Raw genomic sequence first — 16,419 nt, forward strand, 5'->3', positions numbered from 1 at the left:
TGCGAACGGGCACATCTCATTTTATTTTGAAAATCGACGACCCGGAAGATTGCTTTCTTCTTCTGGTGACCTCCTGGGAAGTCCTCATCATGGCGCAGGCAGTTAAGAAAGTTGTGAATAAAGTTCCCGCATTAGTCGGTGGTAAGTCTTCTCACGCTTCTTTTTATACTAGAACAAAAAGTGAGGTACTTACCATGAATCGTGTAGCAGGGGCAATGTCGCGTTGCTTACAGTTTGTAGCAGTTGCACTGTGACCTCTGGCGTCAAAACATCAAACCCTGCAGCAAATCTTTATAAGTTTGTGAATTTGTATTTGTACTTTATAAAGTGTTTCATGTGAGGCGAAATAACCGTGTTGCGTTTGGCTTTGCTGGCTTTACTGCTCCTTGGCTGACGTGGTCTGTGTGTGACTTTCAGCCGCTCTTACATACTCCAAACCCCGGCTAGCGACCTTCTGGCACTACGCCCGAGTGGAGCTGGTCCCACCGAGCCCAGCTGAGATCCCCAAAGCCATAGAAGCTGTAAAAGGTCTGATCAGGAGCTATCAGACGGGACGCCTGGGACAAACTACAGTGAAAGTAAGTTTGAACTGAGTCGATTAACCTCTGTTGACCTTTTAGATTAACTTGGCTGCACAGAAAGTAGACCTTGAAGGAATGGCCAGCCTGTAATTTGTAATGAACAAATAGTTTGACAGATGTGTGCTTCCATGTTGCTGTGGGAGTTCAGGGCCCTGAGTGATTCGATTTTATATTGGGCACCAGAAAGTACCTATTTTGAATATTTACCAGTAGGTTGTGAATTTTGCTTGAGGGTCATTCCAGATGAGTTCATCAAACACCTCGCACCTACAGGGAGTGCAGAATTATTAGGCAAGTTGTATTTTTGAGGAATCATTTTATTATTGAACAACAACCATGTTCTCAATGAACCCAAAAAACTCATTAATATCAAAGCTGAATGTTTTTGGAAGTAGTTTTTAGTTTGTTTTTAGTTTTAGCTATTTTAGGGGGATATCTGTGTGTGCAGGTGACTTACTGTGCATAATTATTAGGCAACTTAACAAAAAACAAATATATACCCATTTCAATTATTTATTTTTACCAGTGAAACCAATATAACATCTCCACATTCACAAATATACATTTCTGACATTCAAACAAAACAAAAACAAATCAGCGACCAATATAGCCACCTTTCTTTGCAAGGACACTCAAAAGCCTGCCATCCATGGATTCTGTCAGTGTTTTGATCTGTTCACCATCAACATTGCGTGCAGCAGCAACCACAGCCTCCCAGACACTGTTCAGAGAGGTGTACTGTTTTCCCTCCTTGTAAATCTCACATTTGATGATGGACCACAGGTTCTCAATGGGGTTCAGATCAGGTGAACAAGGTGGCCATGTCATTAGTTTTTCTTCTTTTATACCCTTTCTTGCCAGCCATGCTGTGGAGTACTTGGACGCGTGTGATGAAGCATTGTCCTGCATGAAAATCATGTTTTTCTTGAAGGATGCAGACTTCTTCCTGTACCACTGCTTGAAGAAGGTGTCTTCCAGAAACTGGCAGTAGGACTGGGAGTTGAGCTTGACTCCATCCTCAACCCGAAAAGGCCCCACAAGCTCATCTTTGATGATACCAGCCCAAACCAGTACTCCACCTCCACCTTGCTGGCGTCTGAGTCGGACTGGAGCTCTCTGCCCTTTACCAGTCCAGCCACGGGCCCATCCATCTGGCCCATCAAGACTCACTCTCATTTCATCAGTCCATAAAACCTTAGAAAAATCAGTCTTGAGACATTTCTTGGCCCAGTCTTGACGTTTCAGCTTGTGTGTCTTGTTCAGTGGTGGTCGTCTTTCAGCCTTTCTTACCTTGGCCATGTCTCTGAGTATTGCACACCTTGTGCTTTTGGCCACTCCAGTGATGTTGCAGCTCTGAAATATGGCCAAACTGGTGGCAAGTGGCATCTTGGCAGCTGCACGCTTGACTTTTCTCAGTTCATGGGCAGTTATTTTGCGCCTTGGTTTTTCCACACGCTTCTTGCGACCCTGTTGACTATTTTGAATGAAACGCTTGATTGTTCGATGATCACGCTTCAGAAGCTTTGCAATTTTGAGACTGCTGCATCCCTCTGCAAGATATCTCACTATTTTTGACTTTTCTGAGCCTGTCAAGTCCTTCTTTTGACCCATTTTGCCAAAGGAAAGGACGTTGCCTAATAATTATGCACACCTGATATAGGGTGTTGATGTCATTAGACCACACCCCTTCTCATTACAGAGATGCACATCACCTAATATGCTTAATTGGTAGTAGGCTTTCGAGCCTATACAGCTTGGAGTAGGACAACATGCATGAAGAGGATGATGTGGACAAAATACTCATTTGCCTAATAATTCTGCACTCCCTGTGTTTTAGGGACTTTAAGCATCATTCTATGCTAACTTTAGCTACACTTGTGAGAGTCCATATTCATACAGCCATGGCACGAGATATTGCTGTAACATTTGAGGGCAATTCAAGTAGTTTATGTAATTGGGAAAAACAATATATTAGGTTTTAAAAAACCCTACCTTCATCTATTATTCTTTTAAAATAAAATTTAATATCTCACTGTAGGGACCTGAAATCCCCATTAACTTTGCCCTTTTCATGCAAATCTGTGATGGTGAGGTGGGACGTGTTTTTTTTTTTTTTTTTTTTAAATTTCATGGCCCAACATTGACCCTTGATACATTGGTCACTCAGTGGATATTGTGCTTTTGAGTTGGAAAACTTAAAACACTAACTGACTAACATCTTTATTAAAGCACATGTGATAGTTATTACTATCCTTTATCCTTTACAAAGTCTGTTTCACTGTCTCAATGTAAACATTGTGGGTCTCTCACACACACAAACCTTTACAGAACGTGTTAAAGTAAAAATAGGTAAACACACCATCACAAGTGCAGTAACACCAGCTGAATAAAATGTCAACAATTATTTACAAAACCCTCTTTGTGTTACATTATCAGGCCTCATGCAGGGACTGTTACTGAGTGTGTTATTCTAGAAACATTTAAGGAGTTTTCTTGAGTGACAACTTTGTTGTTTCCTTGCAGGACGCCATAAGGAATGGACTGGTGACCACTGAGGTGCTGATGTGGTTCTACATCGGAGAGTGCATTGGCAAAGGAGGCATTGTTGGATATGATGTCTGAAAAATGAACTTTTCTTCCTCCTCTTGCTTTTCCATTCATTACATTCTCAACAGCCTGCACCAAATTCTTCCAAATAAACAGATGTTTGTATACAGGAGTAGATTTTGTGTCTCGAATATTAATTTCAAGAGAGAACTGGGTCATATTTTATTCATAAAAGATTTACAAAATGCAAGAAACCAACGCTGAATATGTTCTACACCTATTGTAGAGCATATATAATGTTTGCATACATGTATAATTTAGAGTGAAAATGTGGTAGTATTGCAGATGGCAACAAAACACATCTTAATTCAGGCCGCATATTTTATAGATGCTACTGCTACGTAATGATGGACATCTCCTCTCTCTCTCGACTCTCCGACATCGCGTTCACGACGTTTCCCAGGTATCTGCAGAAAGCTTGCCTTACATCCTCTGGCTCTTCTTCTAGGTTGGAGTGAATGAGCAGCAGTCTGCTTAGATGTGACGCTGCACAAGAAAATGTGACTACATTAGCCCAGAGATAATGATTCTCATGACTCTCAGAGGACTGCAGCACAAGTTACCTAAAGGCAGCCGTCTGTCTTCCACTCCACTGCCAGGCTTGTGGTGAGCTATGAGCAGACACTGGCTGTCCTGCAGATCTTGAGAGGAGATGAACATCGAATGCCACGTCTCTATTTCTTTGAGGTGACTTGGAACATCGGGGTTAAAAATGATCACCACACCGCTGGAGTCCTTCATGATTGCAGGCCAGCATGACTCAAATCTGTATGAAAATACATTTTACTACCATCATATTACAACGTAAGTAACAACACTTCTCTTAATTGTCACATAAAGGTAAGGATAACATCTATGCCTCCACTTACTTGAAATCCCCTGAACAATCCCAAAGTTCAACCTCGCACGACTTGTCACTGCTGCCCTCAGGCTGTGATTCAAATTCCAGTATCCTTGAAACAACAGAAAGTAGCTGCACTTTGTATTGTTACACACAAAGACTGATATCTGTGAAGGAAGGCTTTGATATTGGTTCAATCTTGTCATTGCGATGACTGATTTTTACACTAAAGTGACACTCGGAGTGGCTTAATGTTGAAAGCAGTAAAGCTCACATAGGATTTGTACCTGACTCCTTGAGTAGGTCTGTATTCACCACCCACATTTTCTGTTGTGTCTGAGAGAAAATTTGCAAGAACGGTTTTCCCACTCTGAAAAACAGAAAAGCAGCAGATGGCAAAATAGTAGCACATTACCCCGCCTGACAGACGGGAATTATTACCTCCGGCAAGGAAGTCATGTTTTTGGTAGCATTTGCATGCATGACATTCTTTCTGTCTGTAAGCACGATAGTTTGAAAAGTTTTGAATGAATTCTGGTAAAACTTTGTAGGGGTGTAGAGTGGGGCCATGTTTACAAGCTATTAAAATTTGACTTGTATCCAACAGGTCTTTGGGGTCAACTTAATGATTTACTGGTTGAAAATTGACAAAAAAGTGTTAGAACTTAGAAACAGTGATTCTTGTAAGTATTCTGTGCATTTTCAACATATAGAATGTACCATACAAAGATCTGAAATGTCACGTTTGACCTCTGACCACAATATCACACTTTAGATGCACACTAGTTTGCATCCAAATATCATGTCACATTTCATATCTGCCTTTCTTTCACCTTGACCCAAAAATGCATTATATCTTTAAAATAAGTACTGTCAAGAGAAAGAGAATGAGCTGCAAGCTCAAGTTATTCATGAGTGAACTGCCTTGTGGAGGTTTGCACTCTCATGTTTTTAAGTAAATATTAACTTTAAAGTTAACTACTAGTATTACATAAAAAAGTAAAAAGTGGAATATGTCCCTTCTTCTCCTTTCACCTGCTCCCTTTATCGGTTGCCGCATCAGCCACCTCAGCCCTTTTTGTGTCCTCCTTCACCACATCCATGAACCTCTTCAGTGGTCTTCCTTATTTTCTCATGCCTTGTAGCTTCATTATTAGCATCCTCTGTGCATGTCCAAAACATATCATCCTTGCCTCACCAACTTAGTCTCTAAACTCAACCTGTCCTCATGCATGTCTTCCATCACCCTCACCCTACTCCTGATTTCCTCATCCAGTACCAACCTCCATCATTTCCTTGGTGGCACAAAATAAGCATTCTTGTATGTATGAGCACATTAAAACCAATACACACCCCTCAATTAATATAAACAAGTACAGTAAGTTTTGATATTTATTTATTTTTTAATATTGTGCAAAAGTCTTGAGCTACTTTTTGTCGTTCTTCCAAGGAGCCAGAATTTTTTAAAACTGGTCTCGAGCAATAGTTTTCCAGGCTTTCTGAAGCTCTTTCAAAGTTTTGTCTGCCTTTTCACCTTTTAACTCAAGGGATAAACCAGTGTTGTGTCTACACAGAACAGACAACTCAGCAACAAACCTGTCTTAAATTGTATCTCTAGGCACTTTGTTATTAGTAGCCTGTTACAAACATATAATTTTGGTCCCATGGTTCTGGTTGAACCCCTGTTACAGACTGGCAGGGTGTACCCGGCCCTGTAGCAGTTGGGATAGGTTCCAGACCCCTCCGTGACCTTGATAAGGGTAAGTGGAAGAGAATGGATGGATGGATGGATGCACTGTGGTCACGCCAGCATCAAATCCATCCAAGTTACATGGTTTATTAAAATAATCAAATTACAGCACTTATATTTATGTTAGACTACTTTTAATTAACTGCCTTAGCCCACTTACAAGGAAAATTTAAAAAAAAAAATCTTGTTCATGACCTGTGTAGTATGTTAACACTATTGGAAGTCCCAAACATATTGCCCATGCAGCAAATGCACACACAAATAGTACAACTGAAAAGCACGCATTTTGAACACAACCAGCCATTTATTGGGCTCCCCAGAGCCCAGTTCTCAACAGAACAGAAAAAAGTCGGCCACCATCTAAAGAATGGTTTTGAATGTCCTTCAAAACCCGTAGAGAAATATTCCTGAAGGTACTTAAAGAAATTACACGAAAGCGTGTCTCAAAGAGTTCCGACTTTCGTTGAAAGTTGATCATACCAAATATCGACTTCCAAACTTGTTATAATGTTACAAACTCAGTTTTTAATTTAATATACTGTGTTTCAATCTATGTTTGCACATTTTTCAATAAATCTCTGCACCCATTTACCTATCAAAATATAAACAAAAACATGAGGGGTGGCTCGAGACTTTTGCATAGTACTTATCACTCCTTTTCCCTTCGTTACGACTGAATTTATACATTACTTTGTTGAGCAGTGACAAATAAACTCGGAGCGTAAATGTAACGGTGAAGGGTATGAATACTTAAGTTCAGTGCTTTCTCTGGTAATATTAGCCAAGGCAAATTTCACTGTTGACGCTTTTCGCTACCTGCTGGAATCTGAAAGGTAAAATAGCAACCGGTGTACAGTCAAATGAGAATTTACTCACCTCATTGGGACCAACAAAGAGTATTTTAGCTTTGAACATTTCCACTCAACTGACGCTGGTTAGCATTAGCTTTTCAGCTAACTTATCTTTACAAAATTCCGGGATAGCGAAGCAGTATCGCAACAGCAAGGTAAATGGAAATCAGCCAAACTTAGCTGCGTACATATCTAAACCACGTCATACTATATTTTTACCTTTACTTAATAATATATATCTCTTTAAATGATCTTCGATGCTTCCCGAGGATGGCGTACTAGCAATCGCGACAGTAAACTTCTTTTCCGTTTCTATGGTTTCAACCAGGCTCTCTGCTTTCTCTTGTTCATTGGCTGTTTATGGGTCTAATCAAATTTGGCCCCGCCCATTCAACCCTTAGGGAACGAATCAACAAAAAGATAGTCAGTTGACGTCGTTACGCTGCCTCACATCTAACCAATCGAGTGAGACTTTCCAAGAGGCGACTCCCCAGAGTGGAGGAGCGTTATTTACAAGAGGTACAAGGCGAAGGAGTAAGTGTTGTTTAAATTTTCAGGCATGCTTTTGTAAGTGGTTACTTGGTTTAGGCGTTATTAAACACGCTAGACTTGAATGGCGATTTACTTGGTATAATTACTAAAGTGCTTGCTACGCTTAGAGTTCCTTAAAGCTTAACAGCCACTTAACCTCGTCTGTTGCTAAGAAGTAGCTTCCTTGGCGATTGGCTTTCTCATGTCCAAGCAGGACTTTTAACCTTCCTCTTGTGTTAGCTGTCTGTAACTATCTCTTATGTTGAAGGGTCGCCTTTGACCAGTGTTCTAAATAACCCAGAAAATACCCTCAAAACAGCGGTTTATCATCCAGTTTGTTTGTAACCAATGGGTTACATTGTTAGGCTTTTGTATGAATTAAAATGATCAATTACAGCACAGGTGTCAAACTCTGGCCCGCGGGCCAAATTTGGCCCGCAGCCTAATTACATTTGGCCCGCGAAGCCATACCAAATTACTATTAGAGCTGGCCTACTGGTATTATACAGCTAATATATATATTGTTTAGTATTAAGCTTTGCTTGTTCCATATTCAGTTTTCCAGCAAAAATTATTTGAGTCCATAAGAAGAGATTCATTCTTAAATCTGGAGGAAGATTTTTTTTTTTTTCAATAAATATTAACGTTAGCCCGCGACTTTGTTCCAGTTTTGAATTTTGGCCCACTGTGTATTTGAGTTTGACACCCCTGAATTACAGCATATCGCTTCTTTTCATTCTAAAAAAAACCCCCGATAAACTGAACCTTACGAGAATTTTATGAAGAAATAAAAGGTTGTGGTTCTATTACCTAACTATTACTGAGAAGTATTACAACAAAATGTCTAAAATACATTTCTTCTGATTATTATTATTATTATTTTAATATTATTAACTATAGTAACGTTATAGTAAAGTAAAGTTGTATTATTTTATTTTATTTTGTCCACCATGGTAAGTTTCCTCCTGAGAAGGTATTGCCCCAGATCATAGATGCTAAAGAAATTGTCACACATGATATTGTGACTCCACAGTCCAGTAGTCATATGAAGGACTACGCGCTTTCCTTGGTTTCACCCAGGGATGCCACTTGGAGGTTTGCCTGTGTAACTCTGTATTTCCCATGCATAGCCGGTTTTTGCGCATAGTATATTTGCACATATCATTTGAGCATATTATATGCACATCTGTTGACAGTAAGAGGCATGTCTCCAGAGGATGACCTTCGAAGTCCCCCCCTTGGTTTCAGCGGTACCAGGGAGGATTTCACTCTGAGTCGTGGCAACCTAGACAGCAGTCATGAGCCTGTTGGTAGGACCAGGGCACGCAGCAGTCTCCATACAGGAACCCCAGAGTGTGAGATCAGCTGGTGAGGTCCTACAAGGATGATGCATTTGAATATGCACTTGCCAGCTACCACAACTTTACTGATTCAAAGTGTTTTCTTGCTTTCCTTTTTATTTTAGTCTCAGAGATTTTGGCAATAAAAAGAATCCTTTCCTGAAAATGCTAATGGATGCAGAAGCAGCTGCCAATTCTGCAGCAATCCAGCTAGTGTCGTTTAAAGACGCCATGGACGATGAGTATGCTGTAGGTCTGCAGCAATTTTGGATAAAGCTAGCTTTGTGTAAAGCCAAAGGGTTTCCTACATTAAACGTATGTTTTTGCAACTGCTGTCCTGCATTTTCTCTAATTTTCTTTTTTTTTAATGTCAATTAAGGATTCAAGACAGTCTGCCAAAGATAAACGCCGAATTACAAGACAGCGTGGGCTTCTGCTGGAAAAGCTAGAGGACTTTAGACGAATTAATAAGTCAGTGCGACAGAAACTGAAACAGCTCCAAGAGGCAGAGGTTTGTTAAACTGCTACTACACCGTATAAGTCAACTGTATTTAGTCTGAAAATGTGTTTATTTATGTCCTTGCTTTAAATAATTCCGCAAAGGCAAATCGAATTGATGCAGACCAGCAGATTGACACGCTGCTGAAGAAGATCATGCAGGCTGAGAGTGAAAATGAGGTGAGTGTTTTATTACACCTATGCATTGGCACAAAAGAGGGAAGTGTAAGGGAATTAAGCTTTGTGATTAGCTTGTGAAGATTTAGTCAGTGAAACAAAGTGATAAAGGATAAGTTATAGTAGTTAGATAGATGGATTATTAATAATATTTCATTTATTCAAATTCCATTGTCTCTGCCTGTGATCAAATTCTTTATAGATTCCCTCACTGATTAAATTTTTCTGGGGAACAGAAGTAGAAATATAGTTTTCAGTATCAGCTCAACTGTTTTATTACCTTTGAGTGTGACTCAGCTCTAGGAAGTGACTGAAAGAAAGAGATCACAGATAAAAATAGCCGAAATGGGCTTTCTCCAAGCATGGTTGGGCTCTCCTTTATAAATAGGGTGAAGAGCTTGGGCATTTGGGAGGTGTTCAGAGTAGAGCCACTACTCCTTAATATCAAAAGGAGCCAGTTGAAGTGGTTTGGGCATCTGGATGCCTCCTCAGTGAGGTGTTTCAGGCATGTCCTACCAGGAGAAGGCCCTAGGGTGGACCCTTGACACGCTGGAGATTATATCTCTCAGCCTGAGAATGCCTTGGTGTTCCCCCAGATGAGCTGGAGGAAGGGGCTGGGGCAAAGGGGCAGCCTTTGGTGATTAAACTAGTGAGAGCACAGCCACATTGGTTCTGATGTCACAGGACATACTCTAAATGTGTTAACTTTACAAAAGCGATTTTAATGCACCTAAAGTGAAGATATTGTGATGTGATAATATGCATTGGTTTCCATGTTTTTTCTCGCAGAATTTAAAGAAAGATTTGAGTGAGAGTGAACAGAAGGTCAGGGAGCTGATAGATCTGCGGAGAAAAGAGCAGGTAAGTACAGCAGAGATCATTTGCGGATGAATTAAGTCATTGCCCATGAAATTATATGTTCACGCTGGCTTCAACAGGAGAACGTAAAGAGTGCAGTTCACATGACCAAGTCAGCAGAGGCAACACGTGCTCACCTACAGGGACAGCTACGCAACAAGGAAGCTGAAAACAATCGCCTTACTGTACAATTACGGGTACAGACACCTTTATCAGCTGGCTGCGCTGTAGACTAAACTGCTTTATTAATGTATAAATTAAAACTGCACACTTGTGGGTTCATGGTCTTTGCAGGCTCTGGAGAGACTCATAACCGAGCAGAAGCTGGAGATTGATGATCTGAAGGGGTCTATCACCTCTCTGTCTGCGAAGGCAGCACAGGACAAAGAATCTCTGAAGAAAGCCACCCGAGCTCAGAAACTGAGAGCGGAGAGATTTGAAGCTGCTATTGAGAAATGCTACGCACAGCTGAGGGAAAAGGTACGAGGTCAAATTGGTTCATTATTTTGGCTTCAGAAGCAGTTGAGGATCCCGTTTGATCTTTGTTTGTCTTGTTTGGCAAACAGGATGCTCAGCTGGCCAAAGCCCATTCAGAGAGAGACTCGAGGAGACGACAGAAGGAGCAGACGACAGATGAGAAAGACAAACTCGTTGCTCATATAGACTTATTGAAAAGGTTGGTTGGTTCTCCTTCCCAGCCATTTCTCATTTCTGAGTACATCAATATTCAGATGATGCATTAACTGTAAGTGTCTGTTTCCATTAAAGCCAAATTGCAGACTTGACAATGAGAGTGCAGAAGGAGAAGGATGAGCTAACTGCAGCAAATGAAACTCTGATGCAAAGGCTCGAAAAACTCAGCTCAGACAACGGAGAACTCGGCATAAATAATGCAACACTCAAGGTACAAGTTACTGAACAGCTTGTATGTGAGAGTCATTACTGTGAAAGGCAAAAAGCACAGACATGTTGCAAGAAGTCCGGTTTCCATATTTAGGAGTTAGGAGGACCTTATTTTACTAAAACTGTTTGGATTTCTCTGCTATCCCAGGAATCTGTAGCTCAGCTGGAGCAGCAGCTCGCTGAGTACGAGTCTGCCCTCGTAGAGGAGAAGATCGTCTCACAGGAGAAGAAGCACCAAGCTGAACAGTGCCGTTATCAGGTTGGTATTTTGATTTAAAACCTTTTACTTTCTCGTGTGCTGCAGCCCTGAAATATTCCAGACATCACCCAGTGACAGTGGGTCAGCTCCGCAGCGCTGTGCCTGTGAGATGTCCGATGCACCCAAGATTAGTACAGGTGACTGTCCAGTGACATCACAGCAAGGAATTGAGCATCTGGTTTGCTGCCCTCTTCCTTTTTTTGTGCAGGCAGAGCCTCAAAAATCAAACGTATCAAAGTATTTTTTTTTCCAGCAGTGACAAACCAGACCTAGACCGTCCCTTGTTCTCTGCTACGTGTGTGCAGGGAAACTTTTAATCATGTTTGTAAATGACTGTTATTTTTATAGACCCACTACTTTACTCTGGAGTCAACAAACATCAAAAAATGTGCAATGTCGGGAAAAAAAAGGCACTCTTTCATCATATTTGATCCTCTTAAAGATCATTTCTGAATAAACACTGACACACAACAAAGAGTGTTTTATGTTCTTAAATCTTTCAAACCTTTTACTTCTCATCTATTAATTTCAAATATTAACCTTTCAGTTCTTGTTTTTTTATTAGTATTTTTCTATCTTTCTATCATGTTTGAAGGTCTTTTTTTTTTCTGACGCAGTTAGGATAAAGTAGTTTCCAAACAGGATTACAACAAACCTATTATTTACAGATACAGAATGTGGTCTGTAGAAGCCACTGAATGAATGACACTAGTTTTTAATGACAGGGAAGGCCACAGCAGGTTTCATGTTAATGTTCTGTATTTTTTTCCCCCTCCAGGTTGCACAACTTCAAGCTGAGCTCCATGATTTAAAGATAAAATATACAAGTCTTTTAAGAGAAACAGAGAAGACACGAGATGGAAAAGAGGCAGAAGTTGAGAAGGTACCACCGCCCTTCTCTTTAATTTGCCTTATTTTATTTACGTTACGTGCACAGTTTCTGTTAAGCTAAAAACTCATTCTAACAGCCCATTACAAGTCTGTCCAGCTCTGTTTCACCTGCTGTTTAATGGACAGTCATTGTGCACTTAGTTTTCTTTTTTCAACTGCATAACCACAGCTGAATGAATCATGTACATCCGTGAGCATCTCTTGGAGAGGTGTGCTGAGTTTTAAAGCATATTACTATGTTTCATTTCCCGAAACCCAACTCTTTTTTTTTTTTTTTTGTGCCGTTCCTCCTCTGGAGCCCAGGTGAGGCAGGAGCTGCAGGGGCGCGTGGAGGAACTGAATGCTTACCCCGAGTTACTGAATGCAGCTGAGCAGAGTCTCTTTGAGTGCCAGGAAAACCTGCAGCGCTTGGAGAGGAAGTGCTCAGAAAAGTCAGAGTCCATTAGGCAACTGCAGGTTAAGGTGTGCAAAGCCAGCTGCTGTGGTCAATGTAAAATGCAGTCATTTTCCTATTTTTTGACCACTGGGTGGCAGTATAGCCTCAGGTGACCTCTGGTGTATTGTGGTTTCTAATATTGCTGTGAGTTTCGATGTTTGTGATTGCTGTGCAATGTTTAGGTTGAGCCCACTAGCGAGTCTTTTGTGCTCCCCAGTGTGATCTCTGGTAGAACCAGACGATCACGTGTTTCCGTCAGAAATACTGAGTTTTTATCTCGAATCTGCTCGATTTGAGGCTGATAAATGTTCAGCAGTTTGTGGAGGTAGTTGTTGTTTTAAAGTAGCGTTTGTGCACGTGGTGTGATTAAATGTTTTCTGCACGATTTACTTGTAGCCCGTGGAGGCAACTCTGAATTTTATGTTTTGCACACGCAGATGGAGAGTCAAAGCAAACTGCTGAGATCATCTGCAGAGATGAGGGAGTCCATTCATGAGGCCAACTTACAATTACAAGAAAAACTGATTTCTATCCAAAAGTAAGACCTCAAATATCAAAAACCTGCTCATATTATCAGTATAGAAATTGATGCTTACTCTGTGTGTGTGTGTGTGTGTGTGTGTGTGTGTGTGTGTGTGTGTGTGTGTGTGTGTGTGTGTGTGTGTGTGTGTGTGTGTGTAGAGAGACAGACAAACTGCAGCAAGAGAACCTGGAGCTGGTACGGAGGCTCGCGGCTCAGGAGGAAGCTCTCAGCTACAGCAACCGGCAGCTGGATCAGCGCTCATCAGAGTGTCAGGCCGTCAGCCGACAGCTGGAGGCAGCTTTAGCAGACGTCAGACAACAGGTACGGGTTAGCTGTTGGAGTGCTGTCCAACAATTCAGCACCTGTTCTTCACTCAGATCATCAAGTAAGACATTACAACCTAACAGTTCAGTCGAGATTTGTTTGAAGCCATGCCGTAAGTAATCCAGCTGGAGCTACATAGTAAACAGGCAAAGCTAGATATGCATGTATCTGTATACAACAACTCGTGTTACTCCAGTTTGGTGTCAAAGAGAGATTTATCGTGCAGAAAATGGCGCATCACATAATGATATTTCACATTTTCACCCCGTGTAGGTCACTAAGGTGAAAGAAGCGGCTGTTTCCAGGGAAGAGGCTCTTCAAACCAAAATCCTGGAGCTGGGAGCCGAGAAGAGCAGAAGGGAAAGCGAGCTGAGGCTTCTTCGCCAGAGCAAGCTCAACGTAAGGGCCATAGAGAAGACGCACTCATATTAGATGGAACATTTCTTGGAAGGCAGCGCTGAGCTGTATTATCTGTCTGTGTGTCTCTCAATCTGCAGGCAGAGAAGCAGTATGAGGTACGTCTGAAGGACCTGCAGCTCAGCCTGGACCAATCAGAGAGCCACAAGCGAAGCATTCAGAATTATGTGGATTTCCTCAAAAACTCTTATAAGGCCATGTTTGATGAAGGACTGCAAACATCAACATCTTATTTTCTGAAATGATGGAGGTTTGCATTTTAAATCCTGATTTGTTTTGCACTCTGATATTTATTGGGTCTGTTTAAAAGGGCAACATGGGGGTAACTAAACCCTGATTTTTAATTGGTTTGATCAGTTTCTACTTTTACATTCAGATTTTTGAACTGCATTTCCAGGAATCAAGTAATCTGCTGCTGTTTTTTTAAAATACAGTAATGTTTTCAGATGTTTGTACATCTTGAACTATGATGTTTTGGTGCTATTCTGTCCGTATGACAAGGAGCTTGTTGCATAACTGTTACATAAGATTGGCCAAACTCTGAGTTGAGTAACACCTAATAGTACTGTTGCATAAATATTACACATTTCCGGTGTGAATGTAAGATAGCAAAGACTACACTGGACTGCAGGAAACCTCTTTTCAATTTCTATTATTTTATAAATTTTAATAGATTCATTTATAAAAAACAAAACAAAAGGACTTTCCAGCAGGGTAACACGAAATTGCTAGAAGGACTAGCAGTCAGGTTATTTTAGGCACAATGCAGTATGTACTTGATCTGTCTTATGCAAGTGGCTACAGCTGAACAACTTTTTTCCACAGCCTGCAACTGAACACCAACGAAATTATGACAACAGTTGTTGGCCAATGCAAGTGGTGCTTGAAAACGAAACATTTTATTGGTGCTTACATCCTTTTCAGTAACCTTTGTGTCTTTATAATGCATTCAAACAGTGCACGTGTGCGATGATAAATTACATGTGCAAGTAAGGCAGCAGGCACTGCACTCAAATAATGTTTGATTGTAAGTCAGATACATGTGTGATTAAAATGTGAATTTATGAATTGAATGAATTCAGAGTGAACTGAAAACATGCAAATGTGGTGCACAGCACAGTGCATCACTGGTGGAAGGGTTTCCCAGCTGCCAGTAATGGCTATCTACACTCTGCCATATTAAAGACATAGTACCTGAAATAAGTGCCACCCTCGTGTAACACTATGGCCTCTTCACTTAAACTTGCACATTCTGTCAGGGTTGCGATATCTGATAATTGGCAAAATTATAAATTAGCCCCTAAAGGCTGCCAGAATAATATAAATCCCGATTCAAATATAACATTCTTGCTATCAATATGCAATAAGCAGTTCATACATTTAGAAACAAATTTCTGCTCCATCTTCTCCACGGGCTTGATCTTATAACGCTGATAACTGTGGAAGCTTCCACGCCGTCATTCCCATCGTCAGTTCAGCAGAAAGCAAAACTTTTGGATTCACAAAAAAGAAAAAATCTAATTTTAATTGCAAATGACTTTTTGTTTGGTCACATTTTGTCCCAGCTGTGTTTACCTGCGATAGAATGAATCCATATTTCCAGCTGTGACTTTGCCCATCACCCATGATAAATCTTCTGCTCTGACTAGTGAAGCTGATTCAAAATTCAGCGTCTTTACTTTTAATTTCCCTGTCATCCTCCCGGTGCTGGAAACAGGCGTTTGTTTGTTTGTTGGTAGTGGACATAGCAAAGGTGTGGTGTGCACTGGTTGTGTTTTATATTAGGATTCTCAGCTGGACTGAGAATAATTATGTGTAGCCATTAGCTGTGAAGTCCATGCCTTTAGGTTGCAAATGTAACTGCCCACTTCTATCTCTGTTGTTGGTTTGTCTAATAAAAATCTTATATTAATCTGGCCTGGAGGCAAACACAAGAGCTCCGGTATCAGTTGCAGCGTGACTTACCGAGATTTACTGAAAAACTGAGCCATAAATGTACTGTGTTTATTTCTTTTGTTCTCTCACTGTTGCTTGTGCTTCCCTGCTGTATCTATGGTAATAAACTACTGTGAGTCCAGACCTCTGAAAGACTGATGTGTTCCTGCATCGGACGTATTCCCTCGAGTGAGCAGGCCTCCTCTCAAGTTCTCAGAGACAAAGCTCTATTGTGCTCTCCTTCAGGGGATGGAACGATTTCATGGCTGCGTGCGTCAGTACTTATGTTTTTTTCCTTTGCTCTTGTGGTCTTGCCTGTTTACGTAATTCTGTCGATCACTTTGGGAATTTGCTTTTTTCTGCTGCTTTCTGCTTACATCTGACTTTCGGCATTTCAGCACCGAGATGGGCACACCCTGTGCTTATGTGCTTGTTAGGCTCAACAACTTTGATAGCCCTGACGCATAAACCCTTGCAGCTCTGCGTAAACCTGTTGGTTGGGTTAGTAGTTATGTCCCAGCTCAGCTCAGGGGTGGTGGAAAGTGCCATTCAACCAGACAGCCAAACGCAAGATTTATGAATTACAAAAGAGGCAAACTGCATGGATAAATAGGGGTTGGCAAATCAAAGAAAATTTAAAAAAACAGACGGGAGATTTATGGAGTTCAAGAGATTATTAAAGTTCAAAAGAAAATAA

General features: G+C 40.9%; 3 protein-coding genes across 6 annotated transcripts; 2 read left to right on the plus strand and 1 right to left on the minus strand.

Annotated features, from left to right (window-relative positions):
* The first annotated feature begins 4 nt into the window (after positions 1–4).
* Positions 5–3,303, plus strand: LOC120725872 (ATP synthase subunit g, mitochondrial-like). The gene is made up of 3 exons (XM_040018938.1): positions 5–141; positions 418–578; positions 3,105–3,303. Exons 1-3 carry the CDS (start codon positions 90–92, stop codon positions 3,201–3,203), a joined length of 312 nt encoding a protein of 103 aa, XP_039874872.1. The 5' UTR covers positions 5–89; the 3' UTR covers positions 3,204–3,303.
* On the minus strand, positions 2,646–6,901 carry ift22 (intraflagellar transport 22 homolog (Chlamydomonas)). The gene is made up of 5 exons (XM_040018928.1): positions 6,656–6,901; positions 4,317–4,399; positions 4,058–4,141; positions 3,752–3,954; positions 2,646–3,674 (listed from the first exon to the last, which is right to left on the minus strand). Exons 1-5 carry the CDS (start codon positions 6,692–6,694, stop codon positions 3,526–3,528), a joined length of 558 nt encoding a protein of 185 aa, XP_039874862.1. The 5' UTR covers positions 6,695–6,901; the 3' UTR covers positions 2,646–3,525.
* Positions 6,902–7,057: 156 nt separating this feature from the next.
* On the plus strand, positions 7,058–15,864 carry LOC120725761 (outer dense fiber protein 2-like). 4 transcript variants are annotated; one of them, XM_040018813.1, is made up of 17 exons: positions 7,058–7,164; positions 8,358–8,529; positions 8,627–8,750; positions 8,881–9,012; positions 9,105–9,179; positions 9,966–10,037; positions 10,115–10,231; positions 10,329–10,514; positions 10,601–10,710; positions 10,803–10,938; positions 11,086–11,196; positions 11,975–12,079; positions 12,391–12,549; positions 12,961–13,061; positions 13,205–13,367; positions 13,644–13,769; positions 13,868–15,864. In XM_040018813.1, exons 2-17 carry the CDS (start codon positions 8,366–8,368, stop codon positions 14,030–14,032), a joined length of 2,046 nt encoding a protein of 681 aa, XP_039874747.1. In that variant the 5' UTR covers positions 7,058–7,164; positions 8,358–8,365; the 3' UTR covers positions 14,033–15,864. The 4 variants fall into 4 exon arrangements, with proteins under 4 accessions (XP_039874747.1, XP_039874754.1, XP_039874749.1 ...); XM_040018820.1 differs by lacking the exon at positions 12,391–12,549; XM_040018815.1 differs by lacking the exon at positions 7,058–7,164 and having other exon boundaries at positions 8,036–8,529.
* The last annotated feature ends 555 nt before the right edge of the window (positions 15,865–16,419 follow it).

This window comes from Simochromis diagramma, unplaced genomic scaffold (assembly GCF_900408965.1).
Source record: "Simochromis diagramma unplaced genomic scaffold, fSimDia1.1 OVJJ01000205.1, whole genome shotgun sequence".
Taxonomy (NCBI): Eukaryota; Metazoa; Chordata; class Actinopteri; order Cichliformes; family Cichlidae; genus Simochromis; species Simochromis diagramma.